This window comes from Physeter macrocephalus, chromosome 9 (assembly GCF_002837175.3).
Source record: "Physeter macrocephalus isolate SW-GA chromosome 9, ASM283717v5, whole genome shotgun sequence".
Classification (NCBI taxonomy): domain Eukaryota; kingdom Metazoa; phylum Chordata; class Mammalia; order Artiodactyla; family Physeteridae; genus Physeter; species Physeter macrocephalus.
The window spans coordinates 24,199,029-24,223,368 of NC_041222.1; the positions used below are offsets into that span (position 1 = coordinate 24,199,029).

Consider the following 24,340-nt stretch of genomic DNA (forward strand, 5'->3'; position numbering starts at 1 on the left):
GCTTATTTAGAAGTCAAGATTTCAGGGTAGCTCCTATTCAAATGAAAATGAATATCCACAACAATGTGCACTGCTGTTGCTCAGGCATTGCCTTTTCTGCCATTTCCTGATGCTTTCACACATTTCAAACCCCCTCTCCGAACCAGCAAATCACAAAGAGAGTTCTGCGAGATCCAGAAGTGAGAGAAGAGGGCTTCTTTTTCTTGTGTGTTATAACCACAGCACCTGTAACACCCGGCTCTGCACAGGCTGCAGGACTGAACACAGGATCTGGATGCACCCCATCAAGGACAGGGCCCATTGTAAGTGCCCATTAACTGCAGGTGAATTCCTTTAATATCACTGTCCTTCTCTGAGCCTCTCTCAAGCATCCAAAGAGATATTCACCAAACACACTGCTTCTAAGGCCACCACCTGATTCCTCATGACACTGAGTTTGATTTTGGACCGCATAGGGTTTGCAGAAGGGGCAGGCGTGTGCCTCATTTGAGGGAGTCCTTGTTATGTCCCTCCAGGATGGAACATAAGTGGATAAGAGTGCTTATTCTGAATCCAGTTTGGCTACATCACAAACCTAATTTTCGGTAATCCTTACTGCCACCTGAGGCAATAGATATTATCCTCCCCATTTCACAGATGGGGAAACTGAAGTTCAGAGAAATGCATTTCTCAATAGTACATACTTATTAAATACACGATCCCAGATTCTAACCTGGGGATGGTGGTCTCCAAAATCCTTGCAACTTCTGCCATGCCAAACTGCTTCCTCCCTGAGCATGCCTCTATATAAATAGGCAGTGGATGAGCAGCTATAACTGCCGGAAACACAGTAAACTGGAGGCAGAGACAAGACTAGCACCACCTTCTCCTAATTCCTAGTTTGTATTCTGTGCGCTGAACTGCCGACCTCTCCAGGTTGGCATTGCCTGGCACCCACATGCTGTGACCTCATTGCTGTCTATTAATTTCTACTTAAAGGGTAAAACAGAAAAAGATGCAGGCCTCGGGCCCTTCTCTTAAACCACAACTCACACCTGGACTGGGCTTTTCCCTCTTAGTCTCTTTCCTGCTAAAATCTGTGTTCAAAACCAGCTGTCAGGGTAGACCTTTCTAAAATGCAAGCCTGGCCATGATGCTCATCTCTGTGGATCCCCCACTGCTCTCAAGAGAACCCCCAATCTTCTCACCTAAGTGTGAAAGCTTCTTCATGCCCTGCCCCACCCTAACCTATCACACCAGTCTCATTTCCCATCACTCTATTTTTTTACACATTTCCTTCCTGAAACGTACGACAGCCATATTTTCAATGGCTTTAGCACATTTTTATTTATGCCTAGAATTCTCACTCCTTCCATTTTAGCCTGGAGACATCCTATGCTTTTATCAAAGACCAGCCCACATTATCTCTTTTTTTTCCCCCTGGTTTGGACATATTTACTTCTTTTTAAAAATCTTTTATTGGAGTATAGTTGATTTACAATGTTGTGTTAGTTTCAGGTGTACAGCAAAGCAAATCGGTTATACATATATCCACTCTTTTTTAGACTCTTTTATGTTACCTCTTTTGAGAAGACTACCCCCCACCATGGGTCTCTCAGCACTTTGCACCCACTCTCACATCCGCACCATAGCACTCAGCACCTTGTATCACATGGATTCTTTTGCATATTCTATCTCCTCTAGGGATGTGTGTTATCATCGCTGAAAACCCGCTGACTTGCTGCGGAGTACCTAGATCAGGGGACACTTGCTGATATACTAGACTCAAAACCCATTTCCATAGAGACATGGCAATGTGCTGGCTTTATTTACGGAAAGCAAAGGCTGGCTCTAGTTTTTCTGTCTGTTTTTCTAAATTAACTAAATTTCATACTTTCTAGTTTTGAAGGTTTAACTTTCCTAGGAAGAGGTGAATGGTTTTAAAATTGAACTGAAGAGCTTTAGTTGAAAGGTAGCCTTTGAGCCAATTTCATTTCAGTACTGCTGGAGTAATATGTCTGTGCCTTAAATGGGTTTATTTTCTTCAGGTGCTCCCTTACGTTGCCATCTGAAAGCCCCCTTAATCAAATCCATACTCTTGGAGACTGTGTTTCTTTTTGTTTTGTGAATGGCTCCCTTGGAAGTCTCTGGCAGCCCTCACAAAAGAAGGGAGTTTCTCATCTAGGATCAAAGACCAGGAGGAGTCAGGTTCCACTTGGAATACTAAGGGAACATGCTAGTGTCCTATTCCTCCCATGGCACATGCTTTTACTCTTCTTGACCTTCATGTAAACCATTAAATGATGAACCAGCTTAGCCTCTTAAGGTACTCAGACACATCTCACTTTAGCTAACAGATGTCCCAAGAAGGTGCATATAGACAATGCATCAGAAAGAAGGGCCCATCTGTGCCACAGGATGCATCTGGTCCTCTGTGAAACTCATCACCTGCCTGAAAAACATGTTTTCCACGGCCAAGAGTGTATCAAGAATCTGAAATTTAATCCTCAGTCCAACGGCCTAGCTTGTACTTGGGTCTGACGAAAAGGATGGGAGGTGCACCCCTGGTCCGGCTAGCCTCTTCTGGAGCCTCCATCTACTGTCTCACCAGACCCCCGTTTGATCAAGAAGAATGAGATCGAACAGGAAACTCTGAAAGTGTAAAGGGGCAAAGGGGAGCTGGGGAGCTGGGGCCTGTGGCCTCCAGCAGCCACAGGGAGATGGTGTCCCCTCTCTTACCCACTGTGCCTTTCTCTTTCTCTCTCATTCTGCCTCGGAATCCTTTATCTCCCAAAGGATAGAGAGGGAGAGACACGTAGGGGGAGAACGGCATAACAAAGAAGTTGAATATATTTTTTAGGCTTCTGCTTTTAACCCTTCAAAATCGTTGAGTTAAACCATTTTTGTTTCATATGAATATCCATTTTCCTCAGTCCTCTGCCAATGAAAGTTGCTAAATAAAGCTGTAAATAAATAAAGGTGTGTTTTATGTGCTTGCAGTTCTTTGGCTTTACTTTGGGTTACTAGCCAAGGACTGGGGAAAGGGGAAGACTCGCCCCTCTGCCCCACGGGAACAGGCTGGTTATGGTAATCTTCCTTCAAAACCCCCTGTAAAAATAACCCTGAAGCAGCGAGTCCAACTGCCCACAGAGGTCCTGTGGAAACTTAGATTTTCATATATTGGGTTTGTTCACAGTAAACAAATAGACTGGGAATCCTCTTTCCTGGAAGTTCATGACAATAAGTTGCAGGTGTAAGTCTCTTGTTTTTTTTTCAAAATGAATTAATTAACTTTTGGCTGCATTGGGTCTTCATTGTTGTGCACGGGCTTTCTCTTGTTGCGGAGCACAGGTTCTAGGTGCGTGGGCTTCGGTAGCTGTGGCTCGCGGGCTATAGAGCGCAGGCTCAGTAGTTGTGGCGCATGGGCTTACTAGCTCCGCGGCATGTGGGATCTTCCCGGACCAGGGCTCGAACCCATGTTCCCCGCATTAGCAGGGGGATTCTTAACCACTGCGCAACCAGGGACGTCCCTGTCTCTTGTTTTAAACTAGGGTAAACAGCAGATTTCAGCAAAGTGGCAATCAGTTTCCTAATTTCTTGTGTGACAGCCAAAGGCAGACTCTACCATAAGCCAGGAAAGGAGAGAGAGGGGGACACAGTCCCTTCAAGTCACGGCAGGGTGGTGCTTACCTGTGATCATGCTCAGTGCTGACAGGCAGGCTAAGGCTTGGATATCAAGGTTCAGGCTCTGCAAACTTAAGGAAAAGTCTTTAATGGAGTCGAGCCACTCCCCAAATCCACGAAGGCACTGAAGTCGATGCAGGACAAGTCCATTGCAGAACACAAACTTATCTTCAGCAGTGTTTGACCTACGAGAGAAAGTGGTGGTGGGTGAGGGATAGAGAAGACACATTAAATAGGTCTGTTCAGTCTGTCCAGTGGGATAGCATCATAATCACACAGGCACCCACACAGCCTTGGGGCAGCGTCCAAAACCCAGCGTGGTGCTGTGAAACCTGTCCAGACGCCCTCCATGAACAAGACTGTGCTTCTGGGATAAACAAGCACCACCAGTTGTCTGCTGACTTCCCTCGTGAGCCTCAGCCATGGGGATGCTCGGTGCAGGGCGTCTGCTCTCTTATTGCTACAAGCAGTTGCTGGCTCATCCTGGGACTCATGGATGGTGGAAGCGAAGCCCAGTGCCCAGTCTCTCTGCAGTGAACACGAGACTGTTCCCTTCAGTGCTCCTTCACACTTCAATCCTTCGACTTCTCTTTCATTTTCTTAAATGTCAAAAACTGATAAGGCCCGAGGCTAGACACTACAATTCCATTGTGCAGACTCTAAAAACACCAAGTTCCTGCAAGCGCCAGAAGTCAATGACAAACTGAACAATGGTCTAAAATAAAGAGTCCTTATGTTGTATTACATTCTCTGCTTTAAACAGTGGGGCTGTAGAGGGTTATTTCTCAACCCATCCAGATAGTTTATATTATGTCCATAGTTATCCCATTCTTTTCTAATGAAAGGTGCCCTGGAACTTCTAGTTAGCACCACTTCGCTGTGGGGCCTTGGGCACTCCTTTAATCTTTCTGAGTTTCCTTTTCCTTATCTATAAAACAGGAATTATAATTGCTACCTCCAAAGAATGTTGTGGGAATTGAATGAAATAAAGGATTTGAAAGCCCATGCACGATGCCTGGTATACAAGGGGCCAATGAGTGTTAGGTGTAACTAATTCTGAATTCTAGGTGGTCCTTACCTTAATCTTAAATTCCTTTAATTTTCAAATCTCTTGCCACATATTTCTCTCTCTTGGCCTTCTGCATTAACAAGTTAATGTCTCTTTAATTGTGCTTCTTGGATGAACAGCTTTATTCATTCATTCACTCAGGAAGTATTTCCTGAGCACGAAGCCTGTGCAGTTCCTTAGCCAGACACTGGAGAACACCTGGTAAATAGGGCCTCTATGGTGCCTGCTCTCATGGAGCTTATCACCTACTTAATCCTTTGCTGCCTGCCTAATAGATGGTAGTCACATAGCTGGCTCAGCGTGGCTCCTGCACACACAGGATTGGCAGTAACTACTGGCCGTCTAGTAGTAACTCCACCTCAGTCTCTCCCACAGATCCCTCCACAGAGGGACGCACAGGACCGAATGATTCAACCTCAGGGTTTAAAACCCAGACCTCAGAACACCGGCATCAGAATCGCTGGAGCGTGACTTAAAAATGCAGATTTCTGGACTTCCTTCAAGGCAGATCCAAACCAAAATAGCTGGGAATGAGGCATGGGAATTTGCACTTTAAGTGAGGGTTTCTGGTAGTATGGTATGAAACTGGGGAGGGGGTGGTAGGGAAGACAAAGAGGGGAAAGGTGATGATTTTTCCTATAAAATTGGTAAAATGTTGGTACCATCTCCTATAAATATATAACTAAAAGGAAGCAAGGAAGATGAAATTTAAAATGCTAATGTGGACTTTAAGAGAGAAGCTTAGATCCCAGGTTCTAGCTTTTAGAAAAATCAGTTCCTCTTTGTGTTTGGTGTCACTGAGTGTCATAAGTTGAACCAAATATTTTGATCCAGAAGCTATTCTCTTGGAGTAAACACTGGGGGTTGAGAAGCTGTGGGAACTCTTCAGCGTCCCATCTGGTGTATGAGAACGGCAACTTGTTAAATAGAAACTTGGGAGGTAAATGCAATGTTCAAAACAAATACTTGCTCCCAGGAAATACCTTATGCACCATGAGAATCTTCCTGGAATCACAGAATGTGAGCTACAAGGGGCTTTAGAGAACACCAAATCCAACATTCTCATTTTACAAAGAAGGAAACTAAATTTCTGGTGAGGCAAGTGACCTGCTCAGGGTCTTAGAGCAAGTCTGTATTAAAACTGAGACTAGAACCCAGGAGTCCTGGCTACCAGCCCAGGGCTCCACCCACTGCTCAGTTTTTAAATGCCTGGTCATATTTCATATGTCCATCTTGAGCAAACTTTTCACTGCTGACTTAGTTACAAATACAGCAGGTTTCAAACTTCTTCAAAGGAAGGAGTGGACTGAGGAAGATAAAATAAAAGTAATTACCTGATGGAAAGTCTGAGAACAAACAGCTCCAAAAAGGCTGATTCTATAAGTAATGTCTGATCTTCTTTGGGGAGATCAGTAAATCCGGGAATCTTCTCTGCCCAGCTTCTAGATACTTCAATGGAGGCTGTTAGAAGGTTGTAGAACTGTTGTACATGCTCGGCATCTGTGCCTGCAGCGGTCTGGTCAGTGGGACAGTACTAGAATGCAAACCACAGATAGCGGCGTTATCTCAATCCAACAGGGATAACAGCATCATTTGCAGCTTGGCTCTTCCAAGATTTTCAACACCTAAATCCTTACTTTTAGGTGCCACAGTTTATAAAACCTTTTTGCATTCACAGACTCATCGGATTCTCACAATAGCCCTGTGACATAGAGTGGATTCTGTTACCACTTAATAGGCAATGAAATTTGCTTAAGTCCCATTAGTGCAGTGGTTTTCAATCCTGACTGCAATCATCTGGGGAGTTTTAAAAAAACACTCATGTCTGGGTCATACGCACAGAGATTCTAATTTAACTGGTCTGGGATCCGGACTGGTCATCAGGAATTTTAAAAGCTCCCCAGGTGATTCCAAAGGGCTGCTGTGTTGAGAACCGTTACCCCAGGGGGTTGTATCTGCATCAGCCTCCAGGATCCACAGATTCCCTAAGGCACAGCTGTCTCCAAACAAGATGCTTAATTAACCCCTGGTTCTCAAACTGTGGCCCCTGGCCCAGCAGCATCAGCAACACCTGGGAATGTGTTAGAAATGAAAATCTCCAGCTCTGCCCCAGACCTACAGAATCAGAAACTCTGAGGGTAGGCCCAAGAAACTGTTTTAGCAAGATCTCCAGGTGAATTCTCATGCACAGTGAAGTTTGAGAATCACAGAATTAACCAATACGAGAAGATGGATGCTTGCTGCAGATAGATTTCTGAGAGATAAAACAAACAAGGAAGGGGTCGGGGAGGAGTGTGTCCTTGGCAGGGCCCAGGCAGCTGTGTGCCATCAGACTCAGGGCTCGCGGCTACTAAAATTAATGAAAATTAAATACAATTTAAAATCCAGTTCTTCAGTCACACTAGCCATATTTCAAGTGCTCAATAGTCCCATGTGTTTAGAATATTTCCATCACGGCAAAACACCCTATTGGACATCATTGATCTAGAGGGCCCCAGGAGAGGAAAGGTACAAACAGGGATAAAGTCTCAACACGGCTTTTAGATATGCTGGTAGAGTCTGGGTTTTGCTTGAATCACTGGAGGAAAATCTTTCCTGCGTCAGGCAGGAAGATTGATACAGCGAGATAATAATCAAGGGACAACCAACAACACAGAGACTTAGGAGATGTGCAAAAACATTCACGTAAATATGCACGTCATTGCCTTCACACGAACACAGCTGAGCATGCTTTTGTGTCTCTCAGTTGATCCTCAAAGGGCATGGATTTTAATCCTTATTTTACAGATGAGGAAACTGAGGCTCAAAGAAGCTTGGAAAGGTTAATAGACTTTCCCAAGTTACATAACCCACAGTGGTACAGCCAAGACTTAAACATGGCTCTGTGATTTCCAGTCCTATACCTCCTGGCTGTTAATAGGTCTGATGTTACTAGCTGGTGGCCTGTAGGATAGTTTTAAAAAGTATTTTGCTTTGCTTTAATTGGAGTTCTCCATGTATGTATTCATTTGGTCCCATATTTTGTCAACACAGTGACTGGCACATAATTGACACTCAATAAACAGTTGTTGAATATTGTTCCATGAAAGAACAGTCAGGGGAGTGCCTAGGTTTGCAACAATACTCTAACCTGGCTGGAGGACAAACAGCCAATAAGCAGCCAAGTGCTCACTGTAGAACTACACAGGTCTGAGGAAATGAGGCACTTGTCTTAATTGGGTCTTTTTTTTTTTTCCTTTGTGTTTTCCCAAGAGGCATCATGAAATAACAAAAGAAACATCAGACAAGGAGCCAAGCTACTTTGATCCTAGATTTGTCTAGGCTCCTAATTTGTGAAATAATGTAGCTCTGCTGCTATAGTTATCTGGGGTAAATTACTTCACTTTTCTGAGCCTCAGTTTTCTCCTCTGTAAAATGGGGATAATATCTTCCTTAACATTTTGTTGTGATGATTAAATGTGACAATACATGCAGAGGACCTGACGCATAGAACGTGTTTAACACATGATGACAGTGATGATACTGATAACAGTTTTGATACTTGGAGTTATCACTGTCCCTCGGCTTCCATATTTATAAAATGGGGGAAGGGGTTGAACCGGAAGGTTTCTAATTTTCAGCCCTGACTTTTTCTAGGATCCCATAATATCAGGTCCAGTTCAAAGCCCTGGCTCCTCTGTTCCTAATAATCCACCCAGGGCCTGGATTCTGTGAAGCCCTGGATGTTCTGTGTTGTAATGGACCAGGGAAGCAAAGTCCAGAGAAGGAAGCAGTCATCCTTCCCACAGATATTCAAGGATGACAGCATGATACTGGTGTCAGAGACACTCCCCACCACTTCCTTCCTGCACACATACTATTAACTGGAGGAGAGTGGAAAAAAAAAAGATTTTATTTTCAAACTTTCTCTTCTTATATGAATCTAATTCCATATGCTCTCCAGGGGCAGGATGAAATTCAGGGTAGCGCCACCTTTAGAAAGTTGACAGCACTACATGTGAAACTCCCAGGTAATTCAGAGTTGAGGAAAGAATGTTGGATCAGGCAGTAGACCTCCTCCAGGCTCTGGCACTGACTTGCTGTGCAGCCCTAGACAAGGCACTTAACTTCTCTGGGTTTGTTTCTGCCTCTGAAGTTGGAAGTGACTAGACTAGCTGATTCCTTCTGGCTCTTGCATTCAGCTATCTTTCTGTTACTGATTTCTACTTTAATTCCTTTGTGGGATTGAAGGCAGACACTGTATGATTTCTATTCTTTTAAATGTGTTAAGGTGTGTTTTATGGCCCAGACCATCATCTATCCTGGTGAATGTTCCATGTGCTGGCTCTTGCATTTGATGATTCTAAATGTTGCTGATCACACCAGGTATGACGGTATTGCCTAGAATTTGATACTGATTCAGCATTATTGTTTTAAAATACTGTGTTAAATGGAGAAAAAAAGACTAAAGAATGTCAAGGAACGGGACCTAACAGCTCTCTCCTGCACTGAAGTCCCTGAAACCATGGCTCACAACTCAATAATTTCCCTGCTTCCAATATTTGCTCAGAATCCTCCAGAGCACTTAGCTTTCCCCCAGGGTCCTCTGCAGGCCTCCACCCTGCTGGGCTCACATTTCATGCATCCTGCACACAGGGAAATGCAGTTGCTGCCTGTGTATGAGGTTTTCTCTGACAGAGTCCAGCAGGGAGGAAAGCCAGCAGGCCCTGTGTGCCAGACTTCAGCCAGACCCTCTGAGCTTCACCTGCAGTGATTCTGGTTCACGTTTCAGAATTCTGGAGCCAAACTGGATTCAGCCTGAGCCACCAGTAACTTGGGGGTGACTGGAGGGTCAGCATCAACTGCTGGGGGGAAAAGACAAATCAAGTATCCCCTCTACTGAACATAAGATTTAAAGAAATGGAACAAAACGTTTTAGAGTCTTTGCCTGGACTAGCAGTTTATAAACACCTCGCTAAGGAATACTGGACGTGGAGTTGGAAGACCCAGAACCCCATCTCTGCTTCTGTGCTCCCCTTCATCCCTCTGTCTCTGGGATAAGCAGCTTTGGGGTTCACCAAAGAAAAATCTAGAAATACTTGTTTATTGACCATTCTAATCAGACATAGACCAAATAGAGAAAGACTTTAAAAATGAATCTTTTTTTCCTATTTATGCTTTTTATTCCAGCCTATACGGATAATCAATAATCAGGCTTTACCACTAATCAAAGACACAATATTGCATTTACTGATAGCTAATGTCTAATGCAGATTTCTCAGAAGCACTTAGATTGAGAATCTAGAGCTGCAAAAAACAATGAATACTATTTAAACTAAATTGAGTTGACACATTTCAAATGGCAATACCATGGCTACACAGGTCAGATTTCAGCCACAACCTAGGCCTAAAATAAATTATTTGGGAATTACGTGAGACCCTTGGTGAACACCAGCCCTAAAATTTAGCAATGTGATGTTTTCATAGCAGAGTGGAATCTGCTCTTTACTCTACCTCAGTGTCAGTCCAGGCTAAATATGTAAAATGTCCTAAGAACACTTTGTTTCCACTTAGAATGTTACATTTCTCTGGGTCCTTATATTTCTTTATATTTTAGATGTTATCATTCTATGAGCCAAACTATGTATACATAGTCTTAGGTTCTTACACTTTAAAAAGTGACACTTTAAAAAGTGGCAATGAGGGGCTTCCCTGGTGGCGCAGTGGTTGAGAGTCCGCCTGCCGATGCAGGGGACACGGGTTCGTGCCCCGGTCCGGGAGGATCCCACGTGCCACAAAGCAACTAGGCCCGTGGGCCATGGCCGCCGAGCCTGCGCGTCTGGAGCCTGTGCTCCGCAACGGGAGAGGCCACAACAGTGAGAGGCCCGTGTACCGCAAAAAAAAAAAAAAAAGTGGCAATGAATATATTTTATCCCAAATTTCTTCTTTTCTGATCTAATTGCCTCCCCTCTCTAAAAAACCAAACCAAAACCAAAAAACCCTCCTCTCTTCCCATCAATGGCATCACTGAAGTTACATATTTGTCTACTTTCTGTCTCCTTCACTTGCCTGTAAGCTCCATGAGGGCAGGAGCTGCATCTTGTTCAATAACGTGTCCACTGCTCTGGAAGAATTGTTAAATGAATCAATTACTTTCTGTTAAACTTATCTCTATTGCTCACTCCTTCTCAACCCCAAGAAAGTTGGGAAATAGGAGATACGAGGCAAAATTGAATTGTTCTTATTAAACCATATCGATCGTTCTCAAGGCTTAGTGTGCCAAAGAATCATCCAAGGTCCTCTTTAGAATACAGATTCCTGCCTGCCTTCCCCCGTTCTCCAATTCTGAGTCAGTAGGCCTGCATGTGGCCCTGAGAATCTGCATTTTAAGCAAACACCCTGACTCCTTCTGATACATGCAGTCTGGGCACCACATTTTGGGAAATGCAGACCTGTACCCATAGGGGAATCAGAGGGTCAGGGAAGGAGAAGGCTGGAAGGGATCATGGCAGTGCATTTAGTCCAATCTCCTCGGCCTTCAGATGAGAAAACTGAGGCCTACAGCGGGGCAGAACTTGCCTGAAATCATCTAGTGAGTTGGTGGCAATTTGAGAGGGTCTTCTGAGTAGCTTCATGAAAGCACCCTCTTGCAGAATCTTCATGATGTTTACTTTGTAGGTTTAACACGTGTCAACCATGTTGTTTCTTAGGCTATCTTGTTAACATATTTAAATGCCTCTTGCTGGTGCCTGGTTTTATCTGGGCAGTATCTCTTGTATTTGGAGTCTGTTACTATACTAGGTGACACCCATTACCAGAAAACATCCTAGTTTGCTGGAAAATACTTGAAATGACCAACCAATGAGGATGTGAAGTGCATTTTCTCATTAGTAATTATGCAGGCTCTGAAGACAAGCCCAGTATCTATATATACTTGTAATGCTCAATTAAAAGCAACTGTGGGGTACAGAATAGCAACATTTCGAGAAGAAACAAATCAAATGTGACATGTTTTGACTGCACTGATATACAATGATCTGAGCTCACTTTTGAAGGAGAGAAGTTTGGCCCAAAGGAGAAGAAAAGTTCCCAGAGCCAGGAATGCTTCACAGAGCGAAGAGCTCTCTTTCTGGCCTTGAAAACCCCCTTCCCTCTGTGACTTGGAACAACTCCTCACCTCCCTTTCCCACAAACGAGGAAAACGCTCACTTACTACCTTAAAGGCACATAGACAGGTACAAGATTAGAACAGACCTGCCTGGCAAACATTTTCTCATTTCTCTGATTCACTGGGGGAAGGTAGCATCTTTAATAAATTGTTTTGGTCAAGCCAACTGTCTGACTCAAAACTGACAGGGCATATTCTTATTTAAAATGTAAAATTATGTATACCACTATGATATAGATTAGGCAGGAATAAATGAAGAAGAGACTTTCATTTTTCACTTTATTCACTTCTAAATGGTCTGCCTTTGATAAATTACTCTTATTGTAAATTTTAAAATCTAATAAAGCTTCTATTAAAAAAAAACTAGTACATTGCCATTAAACAGAAGTGGCAGTATGGTGAAAGAGAAACATATTACTTTGAGTGATGAGATTTGGGTCTAACCCTAGCTCTGCCACTGACCTTAGGCAAGCCACTTAACCTTTTTAAGCCTTTATTTGCTCTTCTGAAATCTGGGTTTTGGATTAGATGACCTCAAGATCACCTCCAGTTCTACGAATTAATAAATAAAAAACTTTAAGGAGAAGGTAATATGAAAATTGAATTTCAATGAATGACATTAAAAAAATGACTGAAACCATAAATTGTACCACATAAACTGGGTTTAAGTGAAATTATGTAAGAATGTATGTGATGGTGCCTGGCTCAAAGTAGGCATTCAATAAATTCATTTTGCTTCATTCATTTTATGTTAATTTTTTTCTCAAAGAGAACGAAGCAAATTCAATCTTGTGAAGCAACAAGTTGTTTAACAACACATATTCTTATATGTATATGTATATATATTCACTTGCATTGAGGGACAGTAAGGTAAACCCTAGAATCATAAAATCTTAGCGTTGGAAGGAAATTAGTATCAGCCAAAATAACCTCTCTCCTTGTGAGAAACCCTGTTATGTGTTCTTAGTTTCTTCTTGTGTTGAGGCACTCACGCTTCCACAGGAGCTCTTAGAGCCAGGAGAGCTCTTCCTTGTCCTCAGAGTGAGCTGGAAGGGCCCCCTCCTTCACCCTCTAGTTCTGCCCTTGGGAGCAACAGTCCTCTTGGCGACAGGGCCAAAGTGTGACCTAATCCTGCCAAATCTTCTCCCTTTCTGTCTACGTATTTCCATTTCCTCCAACCATCCCTTTCGAGTTTCCAGAAACAGTGTATCCACATACACTGGATCCTCTTAAATCCCAGCTTGGAACTGAACTCCATCCTTGAAGTGTGGGCTGACAGCACAGAGTCCGTGGGACACCATCACCTTGGTTCTAGTCCCATGCTTCTACTACTGAGGCCTAAGCTAATTTAGCATCCCTCCCTTCCACTGCACACTTTGTTGGTTCTTACTGAATGTGTATGGAATAAACTCCTGAGATCTTCTTAACAGGAACCACTGACAGGCCAAGGCTCTCCCATTTTAAAAAATTCGAAATGCTGAGCTTCACACTTATTTTTGTGATCTTTCTTCACGATGGTTTCAGCCCATCCTGTTCCAGCTTGTCGAAATCACTCTGAATGTTGACACTGACATCCATCATATTAGCGATCCCTCCCAGCTTTCTGTCATCTGCAAATGTGATCAGCATGCCTTCTCTGCCTTCATCCAAGTTTTTGATGAAAACTCACTGTGTTTTATTAAAAAAGACTTTTAATTTAATTGATTTGGGTCCAATTTTTGATAATTTTGTAAAGCTATCTAAAAGCAGGAGAATCCAAGCTATGAGGTTCAACCCAATTCCAAAACAATGCAATTAAAATAAATATGCTTTACATAATTGAGCCAGGCCCCAAAGGTAGTATCAGTGTGACCCAGACTCTGGCATGGTCAATCTGTTATTTTGGGCAAAGCTAACAATTAAATTGGATAAATGTTTGTTGATGAGGATGATGACTCTAGGCTAACACCCTGAATGGTGCAGAAGCCAGCAAACACAGTGGATTGATTTTTCAGTGTGAGGCAGTTCCCAGCTGGGACAACTCAAAGTACGGGGTAGGGTTTGCCACTGAATAACTAATTAGGCCATGTAGACCAATAATTGGATAATTTGGGCCCCCCCGAACCCACCAAATCACTTCATGGACTAAACCTCTGGACTGGCCATCAATAGTGATTTCAAATGCCCCAGAACAATGTCAGACTGTGTGCTGTAGCCTCAGTGAAGGCAGTGCCAAGAAGCTTCATTAATTCAGATGAATTGCATAAGGGAAGGCCAGAGTTGGCTCATGGAAAAGTTTTTATTCCCAAATGCTTTTCTATCACCCACTCTCACTGAAACCAGAGATGCAAGGAATTATGGTTTTAAGAGCACAGACTTTGGGGGCCAAATTGGGCCCACTTGGCTTCTAATTCTATCTCTGATACATATTACTATGTGACCTTGGGCAAGTCAGTCCTTTAGCCTTTCTCAGTTTTAATCTCATCTATGAGAGATCATAACACTTACCTTAGTGGTTTTGCTACATAGCACCTGACGTGTAGTGCTTATACCCATTAGAACGTTCAACAAAGGATAGAATAAGAAGTTTGGGTCAAGGAGATAACATACAGGGCACTGTGCTAAAGCTTTGACAAGTATCATCTTATTTAAACTTCCCAGAAACCCTGGGAAGTAGATATTATTTTTATTACTCCATAACACAGATGAGGAAATTGATGTACTGAAAGATTTAATCAGTTGCTCAAGATCACCCAGCTAGTACATGATGGTGTTGGGATTTTAATCAAGGCCTGCATGGTTCCAAAACCTAAGCCCTTAATCACTGCATTATTCTGTTAGACTATTATTTGAGACTTGACTTCAGTCAAGAGATGCTACTTGTAATCAGAGTAAGAGTCCTCAACCTTTGATGCTAAGGGTCTACCATGCTTCTCATATGAAGTCTTGCGCTCAAGTGTGGAGAGGAGGCTTCACAACCTAAAATGAGGGAGGGGATGAGGGAAGGAAGATCACAGCAGATACACAAATCACCCCTTCATTTCTGTCAACATTGCACCCTAAAAGGAGGGCATATGGCAGACACTCTCACACTCTTGGCCAGCCCTTCAACCAGAAGTTTGAAATACTGATTGGACCTGGAAAGGGCAATCTGGTAGCTGCTGCCAAGCCAAATCAACCAACTGGGGATCCCTGGACTGGTATCTCTCTTATCTGTGCGTAAACTGTGTTTCTAAGTTTTCTTGTCTTACGGTGGGATTAACCATTCGTACAGTTCATGTTTCTTTCAATGGCTAGATGAGACAAAGTACCACAATGCCTAGCATGTAGAAATTGCTCAATAATTGAGATCTTTTTCCTTTCTTTTCTTCTTTGGTGAGACCCTGTCTTACTAGAAGTCTGCTTTTCTAAGTGTCTTTTAAAACTGCCTTCCAGTAATGTTTATACCTTTGCTCAGAAAATCCTTTCTCATCATTCTTCTTTGTGTTATCCAAATTTCTGGGAATTTGCAGGGTTCAAACTGATGATATTTTACTATATCCCATATGAAATAAAAGTGTTAATATATTTTGGTTGGCTTAAATAACAACACTGGTAATCATTTACAATTTTCAAATGTTTTCTCAACCGTCATTCCTGTGTGACTGACGTTCAAAACATCCCTCTGAGGTTAAATATTGTAATCATCTCCACTGTAAGGATGAGAAAGCCAAGAGCAGGAGCCAGGTGACACTGGCAGGAAGCAGCAGAGGCAGCATTCCATCCCAGTCCTCCTGACACCTCCCGATGTCAAGGCTAGAGTTTGCTCCTCTCCATCAATGGTTTAATCCCTCAGTATAAGCAGTAGGTCAGTCAATGCCGGTGCAGTTGGGTAAACTGTTTTAAGGATAACTTGAAGCTTACCCAGATGGTTTGGTCACAATATGGAAAAAAAAAGTAGTCACTTTGTCTAAAGCATGAAAGAAATGTACAAATTGTAATTCACCTGTGCAGATTTTCATTGGCACAACCATCAGGAATCCTGCAACAATGGGTATGACAGGTGCAGCACTGTCAGGGTCATTTGTTAAGGCATTTAGAGATTCAATAAGGCAAAAATTATTTGGTGCAATGGATGCACTGGAATTGCTAAGTGAAGTGAAAAATAGAGAAAAGGTATGAAAACAGTTGAGCACAGTGCCAGGCACAAAGTCATTCAATCCACTCTTATTACTATTATCATGAATAGAGACCCTGATCATTCATTCAAGAGCAAGACATCATAAAACTTACTCTGGAATAATCGAGATCTCTGGGCGTTGAGTCTGTTAAAGCTCGGACGAGGGCATTCATCATACAGATTGGAGGAGAAGGTGGAGAAGGCTGAGAGGCTTCCTGCTGTAATGGGCTCTTTGGTTTGGAAGGCAGCCGACCTCTCCTCCCTTTCAGACTATCTGTACGGACAACTGATACCGAGAGAAACAAAGAAAAAATGTCTTCAAAGATATCCATGAACAGCCATAAGTCACAAAAAGGAATCAAAACACTTTACAGTTGAGCAAATCATTAATGAGACCAACCATTTAAAAGTGGCAATAAGTTTGGAGTAATAGTCACACAATGATTTAATGAGAGTTGAAACAAGCAGCATAAAAGCCACCCCATACTTACATTTGGTAATGAATTAGCCCTAAAAGTCTCCTTCTCAAATAGAACAAAGATGTATGTACACAAGCTCTCTATTGATTTTGAGAAATTAGAATAAGTAGACCTCAGCTATTTTTGAATGTAAATACATACCATAAAAATAAAATGTTGAAAAGAAAGGGAAACTAGGAAACTTCACCATTCTAATGTAAATACTAACTTTTTCAGTGATATCTGAGAATATTTATAAGCAAGCTGGACAAAAAGCATTATATCCATACCTTCTTTAACCATTCCGACACTGAGACACTTCTGAAATCGACAGTACTGACATCGGTTTCGACGTCTCTTGTCTACAGGGCAGTTTTTATTTGCCAGGCAAACATATTTTGCATTTTTCTGCACTGTTCTCTGAGGAAATACAATACAGAGATAGTCAACTAATAGTTTCTGGAAAGAGGTAGGACCTGACAAGATGTATTTTAATTACAATGTGAAAAGCGACAGTGCAATTCGTATAATTAGATAAATTTAATTTCCTAACACGCTAGCCTGCAGGAAAAACAATTTTATTAGTGTTAGCTGCTGACAATGAAAATCATCTCGGATTGTTCTGAAGCAAGTCTCAGGAGACACCCAAGTCTGAATGATAAAATCATATCTGAAATTACCAGGTCAACATATCATACCTTGGAGGATTAGATTATCTTCACTTTTAATATCCCTTTGGGAACAATTTTCTACTTGTTCCACTCCCCTGATTATTGCTGACCTTATTAAAATAAAATCAAAATTATCTGGGATGTACTTTGCTGGATATCACTATTGTAAGTCAAATATCACAGAAACTGGCTTTGTTCCCCAATAGAGATGAAATCATAGAAAGCAAAAACGAGGACTTGTCCAGTTATAACATATAGGAAATAATGTTTTAATGCAAAAAAAATCACTTAATCAGCTTGCGCAGTGTATTTTATTTTTAAAAGAATGGTAAACTGTCCATTTCTCATTTTTGAAAGCAAAACCGTAAAACGGGATACTAAAAACCGCTATCACATCCAAGAAAGAAAAAACAAAAAACCAAACAAACAAAAAGAATGAGATAAAAGAAGGAATATGAGAGCCATATATTTTCAATGAAAATTCCCATTAATTGGTTATTTCATAAATGACTATTGATACAGACATCAAAATAGCCATACTGTAAAAGTCATATCATAAAACTTGGGCCTGGTTATAAAATAATGTTGTATTCTTCAGAATCACGTATAATTTTTAAAATGAAACATAAAGAAATAATAAAGAATATTTTATGCTCCAAATATAAGAGAATGCTTGATTTAAAAAATAAATTAAAAACATTTGTGCAAATGGATGTGTATTTACCACTCATTCAGAAATTACCTGAATCTATTCAAATCCAAATAGAGCAGAAAGTTGGAATTTATTTGGTAAGCCTGGGCTGCATAAAAAAAAAGAAATCCAGGTAATTTGGGATCGGTGATCTATTTTGTGTCTAAAATTCTAAATAGATTTACTTTCTATCTTTTTAAATTTTCAGCAGTTCTCAATCCCCTTGTATCAGTTTTCACTCTATCACCTTTTAATTTCATTTTAAGAGATCATTTCTAAACTGTTTATATAAAATTTAAAGCCAGATACATTTTCCCTGCTTTAGCAGGTGATTTTAGTTTAAAATGCAAAATTTCCAAAACACAAACATACTTCTGAGGTTTCCACCATTTAAATTCGCAGCAGTTTGTAAGGGTAGGAAACTTGTGTTTCCTAAATGAAGCTCTCTTTCATTGAACATGAAGTAATTTAAAAAACTCTATTTCTTGCCATCGTCCTCAAGGATATCCCAGTTTCAGTGCTGGGGGCATTTGCTTCAGGTATACGTTTTCCCAATAACCTCAAACCTTCCCCACATTTGTGTATGCCTGCACAATAGTTTAAGGACAGGGAGAGATCGTTATGGTTCAATCACTGAATTCCCATCATTAACTGCACTTCATGTCACATTTTTAAAGAATTCAATTTAATGGTAGAAAGCCACTGGGTAAAACCTGCTCCCGTTCCCTTAATTAACAGATCTGTGGGGTGGTTCTCCCTTATCCTACCCCTACCCTTTCAAGTATAGATTTGTTTTCAAGATATTGCTGCAGAAAAAGGATGCTGTTGGGGAACACTTAATTGACATTTCTAGACGAGGAATGTATCACCGCTCCTGTATTTTGGTCAATTCAGGGGTGATTATATTTGTGGATTACTTGTACTTCTCTTGTTTTTCTTTCTTTTCCCCCTTTCAGCTGCCCATTTCACTGCCTTTCAGCATTTCTGCTGAAATGCTGTAAAAAGCAAATCTGCTAAAGGAATGCAGTTACTTGAAAGTAAAGCTTGAGTAGTTAAGACAGAAAAAAACGGCTAAACCGATGGTTCTACATTTAAAGCATCATAATCCTGCATACCTCCTGTATGGCATTTAACATACTGCAAAATCTTTCTACAAGCATTTTCTCATTTATCTGCAGAAGTTAATCACATGATTCCTGTCTCCAGATCAAAAATAACTGTTGCTTGTTGGTATTTATACCAATGCACACATGTGCATTTTTAAATAAATGTTTGTATTTTCATTTATAATGAGCTATTCTTTTATGGCCCTTTAAAGCTTATAAAGTGCTTTCATAAATGTTTTCTCTCATTTAATACTCACAGCCTTTCTCTGAAATTTATTCACCTGATAGGGAAACTGAGGCCTGGAAGGAAGTGTCATGCCCAACATCATAAAATTGGTAGGTGACAGATCAAGGACTCCTATTTGAGTGTTCTGACTCCAATTCCAGCATGCTCCTAGTACGTCCTATTGGCCTCCCAAATCCTCATTATCCAATCAGCATCCAGCTTCTCCTCTCCCTCCACCCTGCCCAGCACTGAAGGCTAGGAAGTGATTATTGAGCATTTGGGGGTTTGCAAATGCCTGACATAATAGCCAGGGGAGTGAGGAGTGGGGAGGGTGGCACAGAATTAAGTGTCTGAAGAAGTCTGGGAGTCAGTAGCAAAAGTAGAGCTGCAAGAGAATAAGGCCTGTTCCACCTGAGTGGTGAGAAGAGCACTGAACTCAAGAGTCAGGAGAAACCAGCTGGAACTGTCCCCATGTGCAACTAAATCACCTCTCTAGACTTCAGTATCCTCCTGGGCAAAATAAGGGGGAGGCTGAAGACCCTCCCACTATAAAATTCTCCTTTGGGTCTCTGAGATAATGAAGAGTGTCCCCACTCTGTGTGGTACAGAAGTGGAGTGGAATGATGAGACCCCAGCTACTATCTTCTACAGAGCAAGCTGCCCCAAACTGCATCCACCAGCTGCCCCTGTCTATTCTGCAGCTGCAGAGCTGTGAAGAGGGCATGTACATTGAGGTCATGCAAACATGAGTTGGCATCCTGCCTCCATCTCACTCTCTGAGTGTGTGTCCAGGGGCAGTTAACCTCCCTGAGCCTCCATTTCCTCATCTATGAAACAAGGATAATTAAACATTCAAGACGCTGTTAGTAAAAATAGCTAGTGGGTGACCAAAATTCAATGTCAGTTCTGTTTGAGTCTAGAGTCCTAACTCTTACTAGGAGGGTTAAATGAGATACAAATACCCAGGGCCTGGCACACAGACTCTATTCCCTCTGACATCCTGGATGGACAGAAGAGGAACACAGTGAGGTGTTTGCATTTTTGAGGTCACAGATCCCTTTGCGAATCTGCTGAAAGCTCTCTCCAGAAAAATAAGCAGGAGGTAACGCCAAGTCAGGAAGTTCATAGCCCCCTCAAGCCCGTCTGGGCGTCCTGTAATGGACGTCAAGTTAAAAAGCCCTGAGAAAGTGGGTGTGAGGGTGCTAGGAAAGGCTACTGAAATGCACAGTATAACCTGTATACCTCTCAAACCGGGAAGGGCCCGCTTAGACGCTCACTCGAGCGGGTGTCTGGGGAGGCTGGCTGCGGAGGGGAGAGGGAGTCGGAGTAGGCGAGCGCTCACCTTGAAGAAGCCCTTGCAGCCCTCGCAGGTGCGCACACCATAGTGCTGGCAGGCGGCGTTGTCCCCGCACACGGCGCACGTGCCCTCTCCCGACGCCGAGCTCCTGTTGGGCGGTGACGGCAGGCTGGGGCTTTCGCCCAGCAGGTTGGATGAGGTGGGGGAGGCCGTGAGGCCGAGCGGCGGGAAAGCCAGCGCGGCTGCCCTCTTGGCCAGCGGCAGCCCATATGGGTGGCCCTCGAGCGCGGCTGCCTGGCTGCCCGCGGCGGCGGCGGCGGCGGCGGCGGCGGCGGCGGCGGCTCCCAGTGGCAGGCTCAGCGCGGCGGCGGCCGTCGGGTCGTAGCTGAGGTGGTGGCCGCCTGCGGGGCTGGGCGCGGGCGGGTGCGGCGGCGAGGGCTTGAAGGGGAAGAGCGGGAAGCGCGCGCCTGCCACCGTGGGCACCGCCTTCATCGGCTGGTCGAGCAACGGGCCGGGTGCGATGCAGCCCTGTGCCGAGGACAGCGTGTCCTCCCACATCGCTCCCGCCTGCTGGGGGAAGCCCGGCGTGGTGGGGGTGGACGGCGGGGACTGCTTAAAGTACATGGAAGTGCTGGGTAGCACCTCGTCCTCCGGGCCGGAGGGGGGCGGAATGGATGGCTGCTGCTGCTGCTGGTGGTGGTGGTGGTGGTCATGGTGGTGATGGTGGTAGCCGTGCGCGCGGCCCTCCTCCATCTTGATCAAAGGCCGGGGCCCCGACGGCTGCATTTGGTACAGGCAGGAGGGCTTGAGTTCGTAGTTGCTCGAGTAGCCCTCCATGAAGGTACTGAAGCTGGGCAGGGACGTGGTAGCCGTGGCTGTGATCTCGGTGCTGCCGAGGTCCATGGTCAGCTTGGAGTAATCAGGATTCATGATCTCCGTGGTGTATTCCGAGCCATATGTCTGTGCTGCATAACTGGAACCTGGCGGTGAAGGGCTATACTGGGCTTGCACGCAGGGCATATCTGCAAGGGAGAGGAAAAAGGTCTCTCAGAAGCAAGTCGGCACTCTTCCTAGCTAATAGGTAGCAATGGACTTGTCGCTCTCTAATATGGGAAATAGAGAGGAAGTGACATTCTTTCCACCTTCTCGTATCATAGACTTAGAGTCCTTCCTTCCTTCCTTCTTTCCTTCCTTCCTTCCTTCCTTCCTTCCTTCCTTCCTTCCTTCCTTCCTTCCTTCCTTCCTTCCTTTCTTCCTCCCTCCCTCCCTTCCTTCCTTCTTCCCCTGAGAAGAAAGTTGAATCCCTGACAAACTGCCAAAGGGGCCACAGGTTGCCAAAACCCAGCCTCCTGAGAACTTCTGTGCCCACCTTCCCTCCCTTGCCCTGTCCTCCACTATATCTGTGAATTTTGATGTCTTCCCTCATAAGCCCAGTCGTGTTATTAAAAGTGGTTTTGAGCCCTAGAGATTAAATGAAGTGACCTCAGCCACAAATTGGGAGGACAAGAAGAAATCCAGTGAATGCCGTGTTGGTTTCTTTTGGGTGAAAAAGACCACTGGTCCCCCAAGTCACACGCTTTGATTTGTAAACCTATGAGTTAGTAAAAGAAAAAAAAAAAAGGTGTCCTACATGGGACTTACTGGCCCAGTGACATTCTAACATTTATGAGTACCAACTGAGGCCACCCACACACACTGTGGTTGCTTTCTCCCACCCTCTCCCTACTCCTCCAAGCAGGGCTAGCAGCCTGCTCAAACTGGACCCCTGTTGATGATTTCAGCCAGCTAGGTGGTGAGGTAGGAACGTAGGTCCAGGAAATGGACTCGGGGGAGTTTGCACCATCTGCAAAGAAAAAGATCAGCAGCTGCAACAAAACACCCACCAAACCTGCTCTCTGCCATATATGCTATATATATGTGTGTGTGTGTGTGTGTGTGTGTGTGTATTTCTCCCCCATGCTAAGAAATAAAGTATATCAGTGGCTGCTTTATAACAATAGTTTACAGTTGTCATAATAGGTTAGTTATCTACATATTTTCTTAGGACAGAAGAATTAGCACCCCTAGAAAAGAAACCAGTTTCTTAATAGGTTTAGTTTCTCTCAGCCCCCAAAGCAATGATATCTGGAGTGCTTACTATTGTTCAGAGAGGTTGAACTGGATGAGAAAGCCCTGAGAAATATATCTAGTGGATAATTTATCTAATTATTTCCCTTTCTTTATGGCTAAATATAAATAGTAAACTGGGCAGTTTCTGGTGGTTGGTTTTTCTGAGCCAAAGGAAGACCATGTGCTTAACGTGTCTTTGGAGTCTATGGTGTAAAAGGTGTGATTAATAGAAAAGTGAATACTTCACATCTCCTTTGACATCTTTCTCTTACCCACACTTCCAAATCTGATTGAGTCATACATGTATGGGATGAAATCTTGACTTGTAAAAAGGTGCTGAGGGCCTGGTGGAAGAAGCAGTGATGAGGAGAGGCCAGTTCAAGCCTTTATTTTCCGAGCGCCCTACAAACACTCATTAGTTTGAAGTTAAAAGAGCACTTATCCTGCTGTCCAGTTGTTGGGGTGAAATGAAAGGCTAGTCATTTAAAAGAAAGAACACTGCCTGATGTTTCATTTGTTCTCCTCCCTTGGATTTCTCCATGAGTCTTTTCTATCATTCTTCTTTGCCAATCCCTACCTATTGCTCTTCTTTGTGTCTTTCTGAGGTTTCCAGATAGAAGATGAGCTGGCTGGGACTGAGTTCTATTTATCTGCATCTCTTTGGCCAGGCACCTGGTATCCATTTACCAAATGCATAAAGAGGTATTACAAGCCAAACCTGCAATCCTTTCTTTTGCCCAAATCAAATTTACTCCTTGGTTTTCAGCTCAAATGCTTTCTCTCTTTCCCTTTGAGCTTCAATAATCCAAATGTCTGCACCCAAATGATTTGCGTTTTATACAAACAAAAATGCTTTGTATTGTTCAAAATGATCCCATAACTTAAATGCATTAGCATTAAAAGTAGATCAAATATGAAGACATTAAAATGTATAAAAGGTCCAAATCTGTTGGTGTATTTGCATTTTTCTCAGGAAAAATATCTTTGAGCAATGCGATTAATTTAATCTGGCTGCTCCACTAGGTAGCAACAGGGTGTGGTATCCAGAGGAGATTCGTGCAAGGAAGCCACCTGTGCCGTGAAATTCGCGGCCAGCAGTCACTCGCTGTCCTGGCGCTGGGCAAGTCGAGCAGCCTGCTTGCTGGGTATGTGGCTCCTCCACCCACATATCCCAGCCCGGGAGGAATAAGGGGTCGTGCCTTCAGACCTACCTGGAGGATATCTTGCGCGCTGAATGGTGGGGCTGGGGGTCTCTCCAGCAGAGGCTGAGAGTGGAGGAGGCGGGGACGTCCGGCGGGGCGAAGCGGCGGAGGTGCTGCCCGGCTCCGCTGAGGGTCCAGTCTCAGGGTTGGGGCTTGCCGGGCTGCGCTCTTCCGTAGTGGGCTCTGCGGGCACCAGGAGAGAGGACAAAGGTCACAGTGAGACTACGCTGGGTCACCGCGGCCTGGACTGGGCGTACGGCGGTGAGGGTTGAATAGATCTCTAGAAATGCATTAATTACAAAAGAATTAGAAGGGTAAGAAAGCAGTGCTTAAGGTGACCGGAGTCCCCGGGCAGCAAGCATCACAGCGCCTTGGGGGAGCCGAGGAAAGGCTGTCCGCGCTCACCGCGGTTTTGTGGTTCCCGAACCGAGGCTAAAAAAACGCGCAGCCAGTCGTCGCGCAGAAATTAATCTATCTGCCCCCACAATTGGTTCCAAGCTAACGATGTCATGAAAACCGAAAAATGGAGAACACTTGAGGAAGGGGTTCCGCCCGAATCGGAG

The 24,340-nt window shown here is 43.6% G+C and overlaps 1 protein-coding gene across 1 annotated transcript in view; it reads right to left on the reverse strand.

Moving 5' to 3' along the window:
- Nucleotides 1-23,957, reverse strand: part of NR4A3 (nuclear receptor subfamily 4 group A member 3) — a 36,303-nt gene extending 12,346 nt beyond the window's left edge. The window contains exons 1-6 of the mRNA XM_024126073.3: nt 23,787-23,957; nt 20,512-21,488; nt 16,766-16,895; nt 16,131-16,303; nt 6,067-6,266; nt 3,670-3,848 (exon numbers count right to left, since the gene is read on the reverse strand). Coding sequence (XP_023981841.1) covers nt 3,670-3,848; nt 6,067-6,266; nt 16,131-16,303; nt 16,766-16,895; nt 20,512-21,486 — 1,657 coding nt within the window. The 5' untranslated portion in view covers nt 21,487-21,488; nt 23,787-23,957. The remainder of the gene's footprint in view (nt 1-3,669; nt 3,849-6,066; nt 6,267-16,130; nt 16,304-16,765; nt 16,896-20,511; nt 21,489-23,786) is intronic.
- Between the last annotated feature and the right edge of the window lie 383 nt (nt 23,958-24,340).